Below are 21436 nucleotides of genomic sequence, written 5' to 3' on the forward strand. Positions count from 1 at the left end.
TGTGTACTTCATGCAGTTACCACAACACGTGTGAATCTCATGATCAGGTGAAGCATCAGTTCAGCAACACACACAGGCAAAATAAGCCAGAGAGCTCTGGATTGCTACCAACTGCTCAAGGTCCCACAGAATATTAGAGGTTAGAAGGAACTTCCAGACATCATCTGGTCCAAATCCCCTGCCAGAGCAGGATCTCCTAGACCAGGTCACACAGGAATACATCCAGGTGGGTTTTGAATGGGCCCAGAGAAGGAGATTCCACAACCTCTGTAGGCAGGTCTGTCACCCTCACCATAAAGGCCTCCTCGTGCTGAGGTGGAACCTCCTTTGTTCTAGCTTGCACCCATTGTTTTAATTGTTCACAGTAAGAAACAGACCACTTTTATTTCACACAGGCATTCTTCCAAGAATTGCTTACAGCTGGATGCCTATTAGAGCCCACTACTTTATAAATCACTTGTACCTCTTGAATAATTCCTTCCCCTTAATTTTCACCTGGGACTAACTAAGCCTGTACCTAGATCTAAACATGTACTTCACAGAAAGATTTTGCTGTTAAACGTACACAAGAAAAATACATGCTGAAAACAAAAACCAAATATCAACCTATTCAGAAGCTTGCCAGGGTTTAACCTAGAGGTTAGATGAGGATATAAGATAGTTTTATTCTGCAACAAGCAGATGCCATTTCAGTGGAAGAACCTTCTACTCAAGAATGGAAGAGATTTTTATGCATCATTGCAATTCCCAGCAAAAAGACCATGTAAGCTTCATTTGCAAGCCAGTTTCCTTGAATTTTAGGGTAATTTTAAACAACCTGCTAAGAGCACAGATCATGCTTAGCCTTTAAATAAGAAAAATAAATTTCACACTTACACAGATTTATTTAGGGGGGGAAAAAAAGCTCTCCGACTTAACAGAGCTTTTAGCTGCATAATCTTCTATCTTTAACACTTCTTGCTCGACGTGACAGAGAAAACTTAATACAAGTAATATCTTATGCTGAAACATGGAATTAAGATGTAAAAGAGAGAAACTAAAAGGTTCCCATGAGAAATGAAAATGTAAAGTATGTGTTAAACAACCCTAGGGAAAGAAAGGAGGCGGGGGGGGGGGGGGGGGACGGGGGGGGGAAAGCCCAGCATGGATGCTCTTTTTTAAAGTGATATTAGAAGGATTCTAATTAAAACTTAAGGTCCAGAAAGTGTGTTACTCTTTTTTTAAATAGTTCTACTCATCAGTCCAAGAGGGAAAAAAAAAGTTTCCACATTTATGGGAGTTTGTGGGTTGTTACTGGGGTTTGTTTGGTGTTTTTGTGTGAGAGGAAAGGAGATATGTTTGGATTTTTAGGTTACAAGGTACAATATAATTAGAATATTTCAAGCATAAGATACAATTAAGTAGACACAGACACCACAAATACATATTACATATACATTCTCACCCACACATATGCATTTAAAGCACTCCGTTTACAATCTAGAGTATTACTGTGGAACAGCATCACTGAAGTGACTCTGCTCCCACAGCCAAGGCTCAGGTTTTTCTATTGCTTGTTTTTATTATGAAACACCCACTATTGGTCCAGATGTTTTAAGAACAGCCGGGAAAGAGGCATCCCCTACCAAAGAAACAGAAGACCAGAAAGTCAGCACATAGGCTACAATCATACAACAAAGAATTAAAAGTAATAATTCTTTCCCCAAGCATCAAGTAGACACCCAAAGCATCAACTTTCACTTTGCTCAGCTTATTTTCAGGTCTTTTAATACACAGATTCTGAAATGGTAGAACTGGACCAGTTCAGACAGAGGTCCAAGTGGCAACTCTGCTAAATGCTATGCAAACCAAATGTGAGACTCTGTAATAGGCTGTCCAGGGAGGTTGCGGCTGCCTCCTCCCTGGAGGTGTTGAAGGCCAGGTTTGATGAGGCCTTGAGCAGCTGAGTCTAGTGGAGAGGCGTCCCTGCCTGTGGTGTGGAGGTTGGAGGAGATGAGCTCTGAGGTCCCTTCCAATCTGAGCAATCCTGTGATTCTCCTGTTCTGGGGTCACAAGTTCTAGAAACTTACTTAGGTATTTTATTAGGCCACCTCACAATTCATGTCTCTGCTATGTCTTCCTTTCTTACTAGCTACACTGCAAAAGCTGCATTTGCTTGATGCCCTCTGTACAATATATTATCCCATGACATTTCCTCTGAGCACTCCACAGAGAATACAGTCCTGAAATACACTTATTTGCCACAGCCATAGCCTTATCTTTTCCAGGAATGCAGCCAAACTAAGATGGTTCATCTATAGACCTTTTTTTTCTTTCTTTCTTAATGGTATCAAAGTTTCATACAGCTGAGAGCCATGATTTTCATTTTTTAAGCAAACATTCCATAGTGTATGTAAAGAATACTATCAGTACGTTTCATATCATGCTATCAAGTAGATTTATCAGCTTTCAGCACAAAATGAGACATAAATCAATCTTTTCTGTCAACAACACAAATCCAACGATCAGCTTCCTCCAGCAGGCACAAAAGTGACTTCCTGCTCCATTTATTGCAATGCAGATAAAATCCTTGGGTCTGAAGTTTGGACCAAACTTTACAAGGTCCATGTTTCAGTCACTCCCTTCAGCATTTCTCTTTCCAGCCACACACTGCACAAGCCCATGAACAAGTAGGCTCTTAACGCCAGACAACACCACATGTACAACGTGTTGGCCTACACATCAGTGTACAGGTGTACAATGTTTTGACCTGCACATCACAGGGAGGATTGAGAATACAATCCCAGGTGATGACAGAATGTGTTCCTGAGAGTGAAGCTCATTTGGAAAGTAAGGTAGTCCCAGGATCACAGAATGTTAGAGGTTGGAAGAGACCTCAAAAGATCATCCAGCCCAACTCTGCTGCCAGAGAAAGTATCAATCATACTGCAATAAACTCTCTATGAAGTTCATTATAATTTCTAAAAATCTCCTCCTCTTCCTCCTGCCTAGAAACAGCAAAGAGGTTACAAATAGCTTTTCCCTAAAATGAAGTATAAAAATAATTTCTTGCAGCAATTTGCAATTGCTAAGCCAAGTCAGCTGCAATGATTTTAGTGAGCAATAGAAAGCTCTCTCCTACAAGTCTTATTACAGATCATGGATTTTCAAGTAATGATTTCCTGACAAACACTGTCAAATTATGCTAGTTAGGACTAGGGGGGAGAGGAGGACTCATTGTGTTTGTTTGGTTTGGGGTTTTGTTACTCTGATCCCTTCCCCAGAAACAGCACAGATGTTCCTTCAGAGACACTGCTTCCTTAACAGCAATGCGGCTTTGAATTTCTCAAGCAAGAATGCAGAATGAACACTATATCAGATTCAGTCTCTGCTGTAAATTAATATGGCCCCTTTTAGTTCCTCTTAATAGTTACTGAAAATTGTCTTAAGATTATTTTAACTTTTAAAACTGTGCAAACAAGCATTTTTTAATTACCATCTAGCTAGCAACACTTACCAGAAGTCTAAAATCATGATTTTAAAAATCACACTCCTTATGTTCACTCAGCATAAAGCTGCATTGAAAATATTGTTAGTGAAAACTTGTTTGCTCACAATTTATTTATTTTTTAAACACAACAGGTCTTCACAGTCTAGACTTAGATGCTAAGTTGTAATTGCAGGGTCTGAAAATGCAGCTAAACAGAAGAATGCCCAAAGACTCATCACCACAGGTTATTCACACAGACCAGAAATTACTACCTCAGTTTAAATATTTAGTTCTAACTTATTAAACAAACATTGCATGCAAATCTCTGAAGTACACATTAATACTTTACATCCAGTTGCATACAGTTTACCAATTCTTTTCAACCCTATCAGTGAAGCACTGAGGTATGCGTTAAGGGACAGCCCAAATCATCCTCCTGGCTGTTACTAGCAACAGACCATCATTTAGCAGACTACATTCACAGGCCTCACCAGAACAAGGCCAACACTGAAGACAAAGTGACAAAAAACTCACTGAATGCAGTGCTTTGAAAAACTCCATGGTTTCTAAATGCTGCTACCTTATTACCAGGGAGGTTGGCAAAAAGGAAAGCACAGCTCTAACCTGGTCTTGTTTTCTAGCCCAAGCACCCAACGAAGGAGGCAGGGAGGAAAATCAAAGGCTATTTTCAGACTTGCCTGCAGCTGAAGGAATATACAACTAGGACACCTGAGTCAGTAAGAACAGCGTTCGTCCTGCACAAATCAATTCTGTGCACTCTAGTTTGATTTCTAACAAGCCAATTCTCTCCCATCTCCTTCCACAATGGGAAAATTAAGGTAGAATGTCTGAAAAGTAAAGACAAGACATTAGTGAAAATATTCCTCAGAGTTTCTAGCAACCTCTGGCAGTAGGGTGAGGAGAGGCAGTCAATGGCAGTAACATCTAAAACCAGCACAGCGAGATTTACAAGAGAGGTCACCTCTCCAAGCCTTCACTCTCTTTTAAATATGTGGGTTTCTGGTTACTTTCTGGTTACCTCCCTTCACCTCCTCCTTCAGATGAGAGGAGAAGAAAGAAATTAACATTTTAAGCCAAGCAATAAAACACCACCTTTAAAATTTTAGCTTCTACCCACACAGAAATATCCTAACACTGGACTGGAAATCAGATCACATGAACCATACATGACTAAGCTCAACTGAACCTTGCAAAGTTTTGTGAAAAACCTTTCAAAATGAGCAGACTATCTAAACAAGACAATCCCCATCCCCACCCCCCCCAAAAAAAGCCACTAGAGTTAAACTTCAGTGCTATTACAGTGAGTATTTCCAAAAGCCACAAATATCTTTATAGGACCAACAGCCATACCCCACACACCTTGTATTTCAAGGTAGAGGGAGCAGAAGATGGCACTCCAGATACTATGCTAACCTCTTGCAGGGTGAAGCACTGTTTTGCATGCCAGTGCTATCATGCATCCTGTACTATAATCCTGGTCTAGGCAATCTTTCATTTGTAGTCTCCCATGCCTAGAGATTCAGGTCACCTGACAGTCCCTGTGCTAGGATCATCAAGCTCCTAGCAATACAGGTGCTGCATTTCAGATCTTCCAAGAGCTACAAACAGCTCAAGAGCTAAGGCAGGCCACTCCTGCTGCACAATAATACTGCAAAATTTTGTGTTAGGGTCACCGAAAAACAAAACAAAACACCACACAAACAAACAAAAAACCCACCACCAAAACACCACCACTTTTGGTTTGTTTAATATCCTAGCTGTCATTGTAATTTAGTGCTGTATTTGCAACCAACATCATCTTCTGATCAACAGAGCCTCTTGAAGAGAAGAAAGATTAAATACACCTTAGAAATCTATGCACCAACACCACAGCAGTCTGCAGATTTCATATCAGCTGAACACTTGTGTAGAAGTCAGCTAGACAACCTCACAATTAACTCCTTACTACACAGCAAATGATTAGCCTGTGCTATAAGCTGCTCTTGGCAGAAGAGCAGCAGAAAGATTTTCAGCCAGGAGCAACCTGCTCAAGGGAGAGGTGGCATCAAGCAAGAGAGTCTATCAAGCACAGCCTTCAGTTATTTGCATTATCTGGGTAATTTGCTTCTAAGGTATTATTTTCTATAATGCTAACTTGAATGCAAGCAAAAACAAAACTCTTCATTCAACTGGAGAATTTACAAATAAATTCTGATTTTTTATTTTCTCCCCCTAGAGACACTGTAACTATTTAGAGCTGTCCATTTTCCTTTCCTTATATTATTGTACAACATCTACCACTTAGCAACACCTACTACCAGTTATGAGGAATCCTTTGTTATGATGTGCAGATGTAAGGCCTGTACATCTGCCTTTGTGCTTGACATGATCAGACACAAGTTTCCAACTTTCAAACAAACAAAAGTAGGTCCAAAAAGAATGAGCATAATGTATTCCCTTGCAAAGATTGGCATGAAAAGCCTTCTGAGGGAGTGGTCTGTGTTAAAACTGAAGATCTTCCCCCACACACAAAGTATTTCATCCAGAAATCAACTTCTGCTGTCATAAAAAGTATTGTAGCTCTTTGTACTAATTCCATTCAATTAACTGGAAACCTTTACAACCTGAAAGCTTTACAAGAGTTCAACAATTAAGGTAGCTCTGTAGAGTCACTTGATTTAAAACATGTCCTGAAAAGTAAGCAATTATCAGCACTTGTAGAAGGCACTTAAAATTCTCTTTGTGTTGAACAATGCATCTAGAAGTGAGAAAAGCCAGTTCACTTGATCCCTGCTTCTTAAGAAGAAAGCTGATCGACTTGTCTGAAAGATAATGTGGGGGGAACTGTAACAACGGTAATGAAGCCTTTTTCCCGAGGATATAAGGGCAGTATAAACCAAAAAAACCCAGCAAGAAATAGCAGTACAAATATACAAAATGGTATTTTTAAGCACTACTTGCTCAAGAATCTGAACAGTTCATTGTGGGGGGGAGTTGTGGTGTTCGGTTTTTTTTTTTTCCATCTTGAGTGCTGAAGCAGAAAAAAAAAATTTTCCACTTTCTCAACTTTCATATGAGCCTATATCTGATGCTTTCCTGCATCAGACTGACAGTGTAACACGTATACTTTCCCTAGCAAAAAAGTCAACATTGACGTGTCAGAGAATGTATTATTCCCAGATGCTGCTCTTATTAGGCAGGTCTTGTGTTTTACAGAGCTCAGACATGCAGAGCTTCAGAGAGGATAACTAGGATCAAGACTTCCTGGAACTACTCTGAAAGCCCCTAGCTCACTTCAGAAGAAAGTTGAACAAGCACCTCATTCCCTTCCTCTTCATCTAATGTCCTTTCTCTCTCCTGGTACACACACAGTATTCTATTAAGTATCAAGACAACTAAAATAGTGCAGTACGTATGAACATGTGAAATGAGAAGCTCAAACCTCCTCCTGTACATAGGAGATGGCCAGTAAGAGTCTAGACATTTTAGATTATGACAGCTTCCCAGACAAAAATACCAGAGTGAAAATTCAATTTGGCTGCTGTCTCTCAGTTACCAGCTGAGAAATATTTTCCATTAGCAAAGGTATTGCAATTCTCATTACTGCTAACAGACAAGGGAGCTAAGTGACTTCTGTTGTAGTGCTTCAGTTACATACATACACACAGTAAAGGGATGCATTTGGCAGTAGTAGCCAAGTTATTCTTTCTCACTTCTACTGTTGCTGTAATGTGCTCTGAAAGAGTCAAATCACACTGCTTCAAATTACCATAACAGCACTGAGTAGCGACCATTGAATACCCTACAGCAGATCCGTTGCGAAGCAAAACAGTGCTAGTAAAACATTTTATTTTTCCCACATGGCACAGTGGTAAGAAAATGCATTATTGGTGACTACATATTTGTGCTAGCTCACACTGCTCTTTACACTTCATTTCAAAGTACCACTCATGTTCTCAGTAATAGAGATACATATAATAAATGTGTGTGCACAAACACAGAACAGATGACTAAACTGGCACTTAAATCATCTTGATCATGAAATACTTGATGTATGCTACTTTAGATCAAGTACATGTGACAATTCAAATGAAACATTGAACTTGTGGGTAATGATAACCTGAATGCAAATTTTGCCTTTAAATCATTTCACGAATTGCAAGAGTTCATAAAACTCTGCCTGGAATAGCCATCAACTGAATGCAACAGGAGATGGATTAGACTGCAGGAAAATGAGAGCGGTTCTGCTTTTCCAAGTTTCAAATTTTATTAACTGTTCTCAGATCCTTCTATGGCTTATTCCTGCCACTGTCTGTGAGGCAACAGTGTGAAAAGACATTGACAGGGCTAAAAACTTGTAAATGGAATGCAGAGAGGCAAGCATACAGGAACAGATTGGGGACCGATTTATTTTTTATTTTCATTCACATCCCAGTGCTGACATCACCCTTCCACCTACACTTTGGAGGCCATTCTGAAACGTAACCAGATTTATTGAAAGCTTCTCTCATAGAGCTCCAAACAAGAACTGCACGTTTCACAAAGGCAGTATGGTAGGACAGAAAGTGTACTGCTGTATTGCCTTCCTGAAAAAACAAAGATGATCCAAGGGCTGCAGCACGAGGACAAGCTGAGGGAGCTGGGGTTGTTCAGCCTGGAGAAGACTCTGGGGGACACACCTTACTGCTGCCTTCCAGTACCTGAGGAGATCCTACATGAAGGCTGCAGAGGGACTTTTCCTAGAGACAGGACAAGGGGCAATTGTTTAAAGCTGAGGGAGAGCAGGGTTAGACTGGATCTTAGGAAGAAGTTCCTCAGCACAAGGGTGGTGAGATGCTTGAATAGGCTGCCCAGGGAGGCTGTGGCTGCCTCCTTTCTGGAGGTGTTGAAGGCCAGGCCAGATGAGGCCTTGATCTAATCTTGAGTCTAATTGAGAGGTGTCCCTGCCCATGGTGGGCAGTAGATGAGCTCTAAGGTCCCATTCTGTGATAACCTCAAACTAGTAATTTATGTAACATCACCAAGCACACCACTGAATTCATGATTTCTGGCAGCCACGCTTTGTTCCAGGATCAAAACACTTTAAGTCAGATGCAGGGGTTCAAATGAGAGCTAAGAAGAATTAGTCTTGTTCCCACAAGCGTGGGGAGAGGAACCCTTCTGTAAACATTTTGGTCAAGTTCTGTTAGAACTTCTCCATTTCTGGTCATCCTCTGCACTACTGCCAAATAGGTTTCTAGTGCTTTTAAAAACAATCTGATGACTCCCAGTTGGGCACAAACCAGCATGAACACAATTTCAGAAGTGTAATAAATTCTTTTCAGACCACACTAATAGAAAAAGAAACAAACAATGCAAAATGGCTTGGGCTAACTTTGGTAACAATACCATCACTTACTTAAAATCATTCAAACAAAGGAGAAGTAGCAGCAATTTTACCACTTGTAATTATTTTACTTTACCAGTTTCTTTTATTCAATATTTGTAATTACTTCAGACTTACCCTCTTGTAGGATCTAAGGCAATCGCTCTGGGCTGATCCAGTTCTTGCCAAAACAAAACTTTTCTCAGTGATCCATCCAAATTAGAAACTTCAATTCTATTTGTTTCGGAATCTGTCCAGTATAATTTCTCTCCCAGCCAGTCACACGCCAGCCCATCAGGTGACAGAAGTCCAGAAATGACTACATTTTGTACACTCCCAGATTTATTGAATTCTGTTCGTTTAATGGCTTCTTCACTGACATCACTCCAGTATATCAACCCCTTCACAAATACAAAGTCCACTGCTGCTGCATCCTCCAAGCCATCCACAATCACCGTGGCGTTCTCCTTCCCGTTGGCAGCATCAACCAGTCGCAGGTCACGTCGGTTCGCATACAGCAACAGTGGGGCAGCTTGAAATGGGAGAAAGAAGGGGTGGGGGGACACACAGATGGATTAACACCACTCATGTTAAGTATAACTTGCTCTGCAATGCTGTATTGGGTCATAACTATTAATTTAAGACACTTCTTTAACAATAAAGGGCCAGGTGACATTTTGACATTTGACTGAAGAGCAGCATCCCAAAGCCTTTAAGCAGTGTTACAACTCAAGATGGTAACTTCGTAACGGGCAGCCCACTTTTCTGTGCATTATCAAAGAAGAAGGGAGATAAGAAAATGGGGTTTGACATGCTCAAATGAGAAGGATGCTTAAATAAAAATCTGAAAGACAATGGTAAAGCAGTTTTCTAAGCACTCAGTGCTGGCCCACCTGAGCAAGGAGTCTTCCTTTTTTTTTTCCCCAATCTTTTTTTTCTAGAATTTAGTCAGACACACCCCACTTCTACAAAAGCATCATTCATGTCAAGCTATCAAAACCACCTGTTGATACTCTGTGAAAGTATAGATCTTGGGACATTTTACATATAACAGCTATCAAACAAAATGCATTGCACAGCGGGAGGTGAACATTGCTTTAGAGAGATGAAGCTGATACCAGGCAGCAGTGGGAAAAATAAAACTGCAGGTCTGGACAACACTGAATTCTTTCAAACTCAGCTCTACCACTTCTGTTTAGTTCTCCAACATGAAAACGTTCTTTCACTTGCTTGATTTGCTTACTCTATCAGTTTGCAGTTTGTATATTTTTCATATACAACACCTAAAATGGCTAATGAAAAGCAGTAACCATGAAAACAGCCTCTTAAATGTGATGCCTCTTTAATTGTCCTTAACTACAAGCTATAGGTACATTATGGAAATTCCAACCTCATTCCTATTTCAACAAGAAGTTAAGAAAAATACTGGGTTTGTATAAAGCACATAACCACAGCCTTTCCAACTGACTATCAGAAAACACTTCTGCTCTTTTCCTCAGGCACTGTAGCAACAGAGCTGTAAAGCATCATGCAGGTACATACTATGATTTGCTCCCCTACCAGTCACCACACAGCTTCAACAAAAATCTTGCAGATTTACTCATCAGAAAAGGTGGGAGACTTTAAACTTCTAGCAGGATATACATCCTAATCCAAAAGGTTTGCATTTACAGAGACAAACATGAGCACAATGAAATAATGCCAAGGGCTACACTGCCAGAAATGATACAGCTCTTGGTATGAGAAACTCACACTGAAATACTAACAGAGCCTTCAGGAAATCCAAAACTGCTCCACTGATTACCACAAAACTCTGTCAACCAAAGACACTGCCACATACGCATTGGGACAAGTTGGAGGAACCAAGAAATTCCTTAATCTACTTCCACATAAGCAAGTTCTGCTATATATGGAAGCTTTTCTTTCCTTCTGGTTGTTGGGGGTTTGGGTTTTGGTTTGGTGTTTGTTTCGTTGTTTGGGTTTTTTTAAACCTAAATTGCTGGGGCTGTCATCCTCATTTGAGAAACATAGAATACAAATCAATCTATGGCAATCTTTAGATACAAAGTTTTCAATATGGAGAAGGAGGGGAAGCTTTGCTGGTTTTCATAATGCTAGATTTGTATTCTCCCCTCCAGGAAGCAAGTTTTTATTGTGCAGCATAGCATTGTTGAAAGATTACATTTCTAAGGAGAAGAGGTAGAACTCTTCAAATTAGAAAGCAGAATCTTTATATTAAGTATGTTTATTACCTTTTCCTTGCTGTCTCCTCCCCTTCCTTGCAATTACAGTGGAGTTTCTTGACGTGCAAGCTGCTTATGATTAGTACATTTTTTCAGAGGGGAAAAAAAGTATTCCATAAAGTGCAATAGATGTACAACCAGCCCCTCTATTTTTTAAAGCCTACATGGAATTTTAACCTGGCAAATTTCTTTAATAGCCATCCCAATGTCATCTAGCACACTATAGGAAAGCATGCAGCCAACTGGCAGAGCTCTCTCCAATCAGACAGCATGCGCAGCATTGTAAAGAAGTAAATCCAGGCACAAATGAGTACAGACTCCATTATTATGTGCAACACAGAGCAAGAGTACCCATGCACACAGCATGCACTGAATTGGAACATCAGGCATGTCAAGTGTAATCACCACAGCCTGAAGGCACTGCTAAGCCTAACACAACCTCACTGCACAGGTTATTCACTCCTTGCTGGAGCTCAGAGCTGGCTGAGGAAGGTCTGGAGAAAACCTCCTGTTCATGAATGATAGGAGTTATTTGAACGACCGCTAAAAGAAACACAGCTACACTTTGGATGTGCAGTTTCAGGCAGACTGATTTGAAGCTGTAACTTGTAACACATTCTGCAGGGCTGGGAGATGAAGATAGGAAGCTTTGCAATTTGTTGCGACACTCCGGAATGAAGCATGCATCACCGAATTAACAAAACCCAGGTTTGTTCCCTCAACCCTCTCCAATCCCTACCGGAAAATATGAAGGCTTCAATATCCTATGAAACCCAACTACTGAAGCTGGTAGCATTATTACCTAGTATCACCTTTGCCATTAATTTGACTCATGTGGCAGAAGATCCTACCCTGCTCAATACAAATCACTTTAAAAGAAGCCAGGACACTGAAAAGATGGTTTTCCTGAATAACCTAGTAAGCAACTGTATAACAGCCTAAGGGGAAGAAGTCCAACAGAAACTCCTTTCAAAGCTAGGCAACTGTTTTGCAGTTTCAGCTATAAGAGGGCAAAGAGATACAACTCTGGTTTTTAAGAAGCTGAATTCCTTAAATGTTTTTATTTCCTTTTCTGTAGGCATCATAAAAACACGTATTTTAATTACAAAAAAAAAAAAACACCACCCCACCCTAAAATACACTGAAGAGAAGTGCACATTTTAAAAAAGGAAAAACCACCCATGCTGGAAATCAACAGCTGAAAGAGTAGTGAGAGTTACTATGTCCTCTACCACCTGAGGCCTGCATGAAGTTTATTTTTCTAATTAAAGAAAGGTACCAGCACCAGCAAGGTTCAGTCTGCAGAAGAGAAGGCTCCGAGGTGACCTAATTGTGGCCTTCCAGTATCTGAAGGGGACCTACAGGAAGGCTGGGGAAGGACTTCTCAGGATCTCAGGTAGTGACAGGACTAGGGGGAATGGAATGAAGCTGGAGGTGGGGAGATTCAGGCTAGATGTGAGGAGGAGGTTCTTCACCATGAGAGTGGTGAAACCCTGGAATGGGTTGTCCAGGGAGGTGGTCGAGGCCCCATCCCTGGGGGTGTTTAAGCCCAGGCTGGATGAGGCTCTGTCCAGCCTGATCTAGTGTGGGGTGTCCCTGCCCATGGCAGGGGGGTTGGAACTAGATGATCCGTGTGGTCCCTTCCAACCCTGAATGAAACTATGAAACATGTTTGTTTAGAGAACACAAGGGTTAAAAACATCTCAAGTTTAACACTTTTGAACTCATAACAAAAATAATTGCCATTATAAGAAACTCTTGTGCTTCCTAACTCCCATATACTTCAGCCTGGTTTCCCTAACCCTTGCTTACTGAAGTCTTGCTTTGTACATCTGATTTGTGAGCTTTAAAATGCTGCAGCCCATAGGATGCAAAGTGATGAATCAACATAAAAGATCCCTTTACTAGCTAAAAAAGTTTTTCCATTTTTCTGGTGTTTAAGTGGCAAATTGAAGCTGTCAGAATTTGTCTCTTTTTTTTTTTTCTCCCCCAAAACTAAGTCCCAAAGCCTTTTCCACAATTCCTACTTGCTCCCTTTCCACTTTCAATGATCCTCTGTGTGCACAAGGTCAGTGTTACCTTCAACATGCTCATTTTCCTTCACTTATGTGGAATGTAGCCTGGATAGAGCAATTAGCAGTCTCATTTCCCCCAAACTTTTTTTTTTTCCTGATACCCAACCTCCCAGCAATGATTTCCTGCTCCCTCACTTAGCTAAGGGCCCCTTCCCAAGCTGATTTAAGGCATTACATCAGTGACAGGTTTAACTGGGTTAGTGAGGTGAACTGGGTCAAGAAGTGGTCCAGCAAACTGCAAAACTAACATAAGGTGAGCAGCAGGGAGCTGGAGGGGGGATCACTTCTCCACCCTTCCATTGGCAGCTTGCTACATCTGCTCCAGATGTGACTGCAGCCACATCCTTTCTTCCCAGCTCTGCTCTCAGCTGTCAGTTCCCAACCTCTCTTTTGCTTTAGCACTAGCACTCATCCATACCCTGTCAAGACAACACAGAGAGCTGAACTAGCAGAAAGCTACCAGGAGCCCCATTCCTCCTTTACTGTGAATGGAGAACTGCTGCCTCATCTGTGAACGTCCTTATTTTCACAAATACACTTGCAGGATACAGCAAACAACCATGACTAGTAAACAAGCATGAGGCAGCCCAAGTGTATCAGAAAGGACCTTTTTCTCCTTGTTTCAGCTAATCTAAATTGTATTCCACATGAAAAGCCAACTGAAGGCTGTTCAGATGGTAACTCAAAAAGTCACAGAAACAGTCAGGCTTGCAGTGAATTAGATGAGTAACCACATCAGCACTAGAGCAGACACCAAGCACCACCACCACCACCACCACTCGGAATTCTGCACCAAATCTTCCAACATTACTTTTGCAGGCCTTTGGCCACACTGGAGCTGTGGAGACCAAGATATCCTGCAAGACTAGCTGGTACAGAGGCCTGCTGAATAACAGGAAAAAAATTCTCCTCCTAATGAGCTAGAAGGATGGAAGGAAGTGAAGAGGACAAGGTGGGAAATACAGTACAGGGACATTGAGGCATAAAAAGCCAAGAGACCTGGCACACACAATGGAAGTAGACCACAAAGTGCAGCTTATCTCAGGCAAAGAACTTTCTAAATGGCAGACATTGTCCATCAAATCATGCTGCTGGCAACAAGAGCCATACAGACAGTAACTGATGCTTTCCAAATTATCACAGCATGCCTCTTCTCACTGTTGGCTAGCACACTCACACCAAGCCTCTGACCATCTTTTCATTACTTTGACTCTCCTACTCTGAAGTTTTTACCATTTCACTCTCATGAGGATAAATCACAATACTTTAGCAGCTGACATTATCTTAACTTTATATGCTGAGCCTATCTCACCAACAATAATCTAGGATGAGCAGAAAGCTGTGCTCCTAGGTCAGATATCTACTTTCAGCTGCACTGCTATGTAACACCACCACCTTTCTTCTGTTAACCTGCTGCTTACAAAAGGAAGCCACAAAGCAACAAGAAAATAAAGGTCACAACCTGGAAGCAGCACAGTACACTCTCCCTGGCTAGCAGTAGACTCTGGAAAGCAGGGAGGCTCCTAGGGATGTGTGACCAATAGTACCATGACCCACATTAATGTCTGAAGAACCTCAACATTACTCTTCCCTTTTCTTTATTGCCTTCCTTCAGCAATTTCTCCAGTATTTGTCAGAACACACAGCACTGCAGATGAAGTCATACGAGTTCCACACACACTGGCAATACTTCCCTAGTTCTCCTGAAAACAGCCAACTGACACAACACGTGTCATGAAAAAGTTAGCATGCATATAGCCTGCTGCAAAGCATCTCATGTCTGCAAGGTACGTTTCTGACAGCTCTCCTGAGAACACACCTTTGCTCACGTAGAAAAAAGAAACTTTGTTGGGCTATACTGCACCAATCAGAGTCTCACATCTGAACAGGGAAGGTATTTTGCAATCCAAACTTGAAACTGCATGATGACAGATAAGAGGACTGGATTTCACTGAAACAAAACTCTACCCTTCACACCTTCTGGCACCATCGTTTCCTACAGCACTTCTAACATCAAGGAACAAAACCAAAATCCTGTCACAGTCCTCATGGAGCTGTTGAGAGACTGTGCACTGCTTAAGTGCTGCCACTGAATTAGAGCACCAAGACTGAACAGTACCACAACACATGATGCTGTGACAGAGGTAGCCCATTTCTCAAAGACTAAGAAGGCTAAAAGCTGCCAGATTCATCTTGAACACCCTGACAAGCTGAAATGGGAATGTTCCAAAGTTTGTTGCTACTCTGGAGCTACTGCACTTTGTTAGGTGTTCCAACCTGGACAGCACATGTTTTGGGGTACACATATAGTTAACAATGGCCTGGGAGTGCCTGCCCTTAATCACTCCTGCCTGCTCACTTCCCTTCCTAGCTGGAGGACCCATACTGGCTGACACCATGAGGAAACATCTCCAGCCAAAGGGTTTCATGCAGATCAGTAATGACAAATGGACAAGAAAGATCCACACCCTGGGCAGCAACATACTGGTTTACCTTCAAATTAATGAAAGCTTTTCCCACACAGACAAGAAGTAGCAATGAGCTACTTTTGTGAATTTATCTGAGCTGGCATGTCTAGTACTTAAAAAATATTTCTTAAGTCTGTCAGTTTCATCAGGTAAAAATCTGGTTTGTGGTTGGGGCTGTCTAGATTTTTGAAGCAGTACCAGGAAGTTGTTACAAAACATGAACAGAGAATTTAGCATAAAAGACCCCAAGTAGAGGGCAGAATGACACATAAAACAGAGAAAGTTGCCAGTGCTGATAAGTACACAACAGAAGTGACAGCCCTCAGCTGGGACACCATGGTGGGACTGATCAAGGGTGGAAGGAGCAGGGTGGGGAGCAGCAGTATTGCCTGGAAGGCTTTATCACATTTTCATCTCCACTTCTCTGCAATTCTTCAACAAGGATTCAACAAGCTAGCCAAGGATTTCTTTGTGGCATGCATTCTAGACTAAGCTTGGTGAAAGGCATCTTTTGTCAGTTCCTCCAGCACAAGGCTGAGAATAAAATAAACCAGGTTTGCCAGCTGGTAAAGCGATTACACTTGGTTTGTTTCTCCAGCAGGTTAAAAAAAACAAAACAACACTTTCCCCAAGACAAGACAGCATCAACAACCTTGCAAAAATATGAAGGATTCACACTGAACTAGAAACAAGTTTTATAAGAAAATATTAACAGTACAACCTTAAAACAACTTTCATCAGCCCAAAGGAAAAAAGTTCTCAAACAAAATTACACCTTTAATGGTCAAATTATTAAGATTAGCAAAGTTGCTAAAGATTAATGTAATAAATAAGAATTCAAGTTAAAATGAACTGCAAGGGGCTGTTTTTTAAGAGGTAAGGAAAGATGTGTGTGTACTTCAAAAACTTTGTACGTTGTTACACATTGGATCGATTTTTTTCTTAACGTAATTTGGCCTATGTGACTGATTTTATTTTTTACCACTCAAGAACACTCACATCCCAGCATCATTAATGTCAACTCTTCAACAGGCTTACACGAGATGTAGTTAAGAGGGACAAAACCCAAACCAAAACATAGAATAGATTAGATCAGGTTGGAAGAGACCTTCAAGATAATCGCATCTAACCTATCATCCAACACCACCTAATCAACTAAACCATGCAACCAAGCACCCTATCAAGTTTCCTCCTGAACACCTCCAGTGATGGTGACTCCATCACCTCCCTGGGCAGCCCATTCCAATGGGTAATCACTCTCTCTGTATAGAACTTCTTCCTAACCTCCAGCCCAAACCTCCCCTGGCACAGCTTGAGACTGTGTCCTCTTGTTCTGGTGCTCGTTGCCTGGGAGAAGAGACCAACCTCTGCCTGTCTACAACCTCCCTTCAGGTAGTTGGAGAGAGCAATAAGGTCACCCCTGAGTCTCCTCCGCTCCAGGCTGAGCAACCCCAGCTCCCTCAGTCTCTCCTCATAGGGCTTGTGTTCCAAACCCCTCATCAACTTTGTTGCCCTTCCCTGGACATGTTCCATCAAGTCAACATCTTTCTTAAACTGAGGCACCCAGAACTGGACACAGTACTAGGTGTAGCCTAACCAGTGCAGTGTACAGGGGCAGAATGACCTCCCTGCTCCTGCTGGCCACACTGTTCCTGATGCAGTCCAGGATGCCATTGGCCCTCTTGGCTGCCTGGGCACACTGCAGGCTCATGTTCAGCCTACTATTGACCAGTACCCCCAGGTCCCTTTCTGCCTGCCTGCTCTCCAGCCACACTGACCCCAGCCTGTAGCTCTGCATGGGGTTGCTGTGGCCAATGTGCAGAACCCGGCACTTGGATGTGTTAAATCTCATGCCGTTGGACTCTGCCCATCTGTCCAGCCTGTCGAGGTCCCTCTGCAGAGCCTCTCTACCCTCCAGCAGATCAACTCCTGCCCCCAGCTTGGTGTTGTCTGCAAATTTACTGATGATCAACTCAATGCCTTCATCCAGATCATCAATAAAGATGTTAAAGTGCATGGGGCCCAGCACTGATCCATGGGGCAATACATGCTCAGGATCCCTTGGCAAAGGTGAACAAGTTACTCTCTCGTGTTGAACAGGATTCATTTCTGATTATCCAAAAGAGAATCAAGCTAACCTATAAACAAAAAATCATCAACTTGGAAATATTTTACTTGTGAATTTTACCATTACCCATTAAGTAAAGGTTTAACTGCTTAGTCCAAATTAAATTTGAGTTGGCAGAACAGCAGTGCATTTTCCAAATGGACACAGTAAGAGTCACTACAAGGTTTACAAATTCCTGCTCTTCCACTATTCCTAAAATTCCTACTCCATTTACCTATGTGTGGATGAGAGGATTCCAAGTGTTACCATTTGGATTAAAATACTGTGAGTACCAGAGTTTTATTCACTACTTTGAAAGAAGAACAAAGGGAGGAAAAAAGTCTGAAATTCTACACCACCTTACAGATCTGTTACCTTCCACATACCCTTAGCTTTCAGAATTCAAGTAAACACATCAGCTGCCTTCTAGAAGCCTGAACTCTTTGACAACATAGAAGAATGCTAAACACTGAGGAGTTCTGGAGGAATAGACAATTGTATCTTTACAAAACTAAGCCAAAACCATGCAAACTGTTTTTATTCTGCAAACACATTGGGGAGGGAAGAGTAAGAGGGAAAATATAAAGGAGGAAATTGCATTTTGGTATCATAGGGATGGAAACCAAACAATTTTTAATGAAACAAAATTATATAGCTAGTTGATTAAGATTTTCCATCTCAAATATGATTACTTTTCAAATCTGACATCAAGAGCTCACACATGGCCCTCATAAACAGAATTAGAACTATAATCCCATTTCTACCACATTGATTGTATCACGAGAGGGTAATTCTATTTAGGTAATGAGATCCTGTAACAAGATACTAAAAAAATCTGTATGGATGTTGCCATTTTCCATGTCTGTTTACATTAAAAACATCTTATTGTTCTCTCTGTACAAATAATGAAGCTCCAAAAGCATTCCATGTTTTAAACTGACATGCTTCTTTCTCCAAAGAGTTTATAACATTTTGCAGAGGAAACAAAGTATTAGTCACTAAATCATTGCTTCTTTGAAACTGCACTTCAAATGGCGTGTTCTTAAAAGTGTATTACAGAGGATATGGAAAAAAGGTATTACAGGCTTCCCACTCCATTCAGAGACTGCTAGGTTTGACTCAGTTTCAAAACTGATAGGGAACTGTGCCAATGACATTGACGTAGAAAGGTCCACAGCACAGCCCCCTCACAAAGACACAAAACCCCCACTCTGTTTTCATAACCATTTCACAGGAGAACATATGGAAAAGGAGAAACTGCGACAAGCTCACTTTTTTTGCAAGCAGCATCACTGTGTTCAGACCAAGTTCTGTCCACCTTGAGTGAGCTTAGCCTATTCATGTTGTGAATCTCTTGACATATATATTTATAAACTACAAGAATATCTGAAGAGCTTGCTGAGGGCTCTGTCAGCTTGCCTGCCAAATCCATAAATAGCAAAAAGTTACTTAACATCTAGTGTGTCAATAGCCAGCATTTATGTACAATCCATGATGCTACAAAAGTATGACACAGCAGCTTTGTTCAGAGCAGTCTATTCTGTAACTGCAAGCAGTATGTACTCTGAAACTACACAAGTGATGTAGAAGTTGAAAAAAAATCAAGGTTATTATTAGAGAATGTATTTCTTCCACTGAACAGCAATTACTCTCTAGAAGAGCCATCACTACAAAATGCTTGGCACAGAACAAGTGGAAGCTCTCACTGCTTGTTCATCCTAAACCTCAAGTCCACACACCAACAATTGCCCTTGGTGAGCCACAGCATTTAGGTTCAAGGGCTCAGCCAGCTGCTGAGCAATGCCAGCTGCTTTATACAGCCAGTTGTACTCCACCATGTCTTTCTAAGCAACTTGTATCACTCACCAGTTAAAGTCCATCTGTGGGAAATTCCTCACCAACCTGAATTCTGCTACATTGGCAACAATTGCCTTCAAAGGATAAACTGCCTCCACAAGCCATCAAAGAAATGGGTGACAGCAAAGAACCTCACCAGCCAAATCGCTTTTAGGTGAGTGGGCTGAGGTGTGAGGGTTTCCCACATGAAAACTGGGAGAGGAGCTGAGCCCACCCCATGGCACAGCAAAGCCATGGGCTCAACCAGAAGCAGGAGCTTTGGTAACAACTGCATTTCTGGTGCTGCTCAACAAGAATACCTACCTCTCCCTGCAGTAAAAGAAAGCAGACTCTTTTGAAGAAACCACCAGCAAAGCAACCCAATTATTTCACATTTCATAGGACATTAAAGAGGTTAAATATGCTGGGGACAAAGAATAGTGTTTAAGTCTGCAGATTGGCTGCCAGAGGAGATGAATGGTGACAAATAAAAAAATGAGACCTGCTGCTCTGTTTTTTTCTCTCCTACCCCATTCCCTCAGAAGGAGAAAAAAAAAATAAAAATAATATCTTTGCTCTACTTGATTGAGCTACAAAGTAGATATTTTATTACTTGAACTACAGCAGATCTTTCTGAAGCTGGCATTTTTGAGATGCGACATCACCATAAGGGTGGATCAAAGATGTCAAAAGAAATCAGATTTTTCCAGCTACCAAAGACATGGAGTTTAAAAGGCTGCTATGCTCCAGATCCTGACCTATCTTCCTCCAAAAAGCTCCTCTACCCATTCTACAGCTTCCAGACAAATTCCTCCTTTACCTAGAACTCAGAGAATGCACACATAATCAGCTCACTAGGGAAAAAGGAAACATGAACATGGTTAATGCCCCTCTCACCAGTATTGATGCAAAACCTAAACAAAGCTTTACACCTGAATCTCTTTAAATAACTGTCACTGAAGGAAACAAGAAGCCCATCTCCTCCACCTACTTCTGACAAGATAAATCCAGCTTCACCCACACACAGAGAACTTCCCCATATCATCAGTGCACCTTGCCAAAAACACTGCTTCACCTTACCTCCAAGACACAGTAAAAACATTCCAGATGTCCTAAGTCCCAACTTTTTCAGTTTTAGAGAAAAGCTAAAGCAATCTGATGATAAGTGAACTGTATCACAGGGATGCAATTGCAGAACCTATTAAAGTAATGGTGGATTTTGTAACACCTTAGATCACGCTAATTTTAGACTGTTCTGTGGAGAGATGAAAGAGGAAAATGCATTGGAAATCACAGCAGACAAAGGCACACTGAATTGTGAGGAATCATGCAATGACAAAACCTGACTAGAATACAGTTGATTCAAGCTTGGGTGAAGCAATAGACCATGATGGTTAAAAAAAATAATTTCTTCCAAGTCCTGTTGTCAAAACCTAACCTAAGTATTGTACAATCCGAGGTGAAGAGACCCAAAATGTAGCTCCAGCTGAAATGCCCCGCTTTGTCTCCAGTGTGGGTGCTTCAGAAGTCAAAAGCCTATCCCTTGTCCCCTTCTCTGGCTTCTAGTAGAAAAATACATGCAAACACCTTCAGTCACAGCTTAGCAAGTCCTGAACACTAGGCTCTTTTAAACTACATGCAAAGACTATATTTATCAAAGGCAAATAACAACAGATTAAAAACAATTAAAACGTCAACAATATTTAAACAATAACAGATTAAACCAAACCATCTTAGGAATGCCTAAAAGGGCAGCAGTAGTTTTAAATATCCATCACTAAACAGGCACTTTCTTTTCTTCACTAACTGACCTTCAGCACAAAGACCTGCAACGTTCAGCATGTCTGCACAAATATAATTTGTAAGGTTCCTA

The 21436-nt window shown here is 41.3% G+C and overlaps 1 protein-coding gene across 2 annotated transcripts in view; it reads right to left on the bottom strand.

Annotated features, from left to right (window-relative positions):
• Positions 1-21436, bottom strand: part of LRP6 (LDL receptor related protein 6) — a 132458-nt gene that overhangs the window by 107697 nt on the left and 3325 nt on the right. For both annotated transcript variants that reach the window (XM_068162379.1, XM_068162378.1), the window contains exon 2: positions 8973-9366. In XM_068162379.1, coding sequence (XP_068018480.1) covers positions 8973-9366 — 394 coding nt within the window. The remainder of the gene's footprint in view (positions 1-8972; positions 9367-21436) is intronic.

The sequence above is a fragment of the Melanerpes formicivorus genome, unplaced genomic scaffold (genome assembly GCF_026170545.1).
Source record: "Melanerpes formicivorus ecotype bairdi unplaced genomic scaffold, bMelFor1.0.p_v2 SCAF_64, whole genome shotgun sequence".
NCBI lineage: Eukaryota > Metazoa > Chordata > Aves > Piciformes > Picidae > Melanerpes > Melanerpes formicivorus.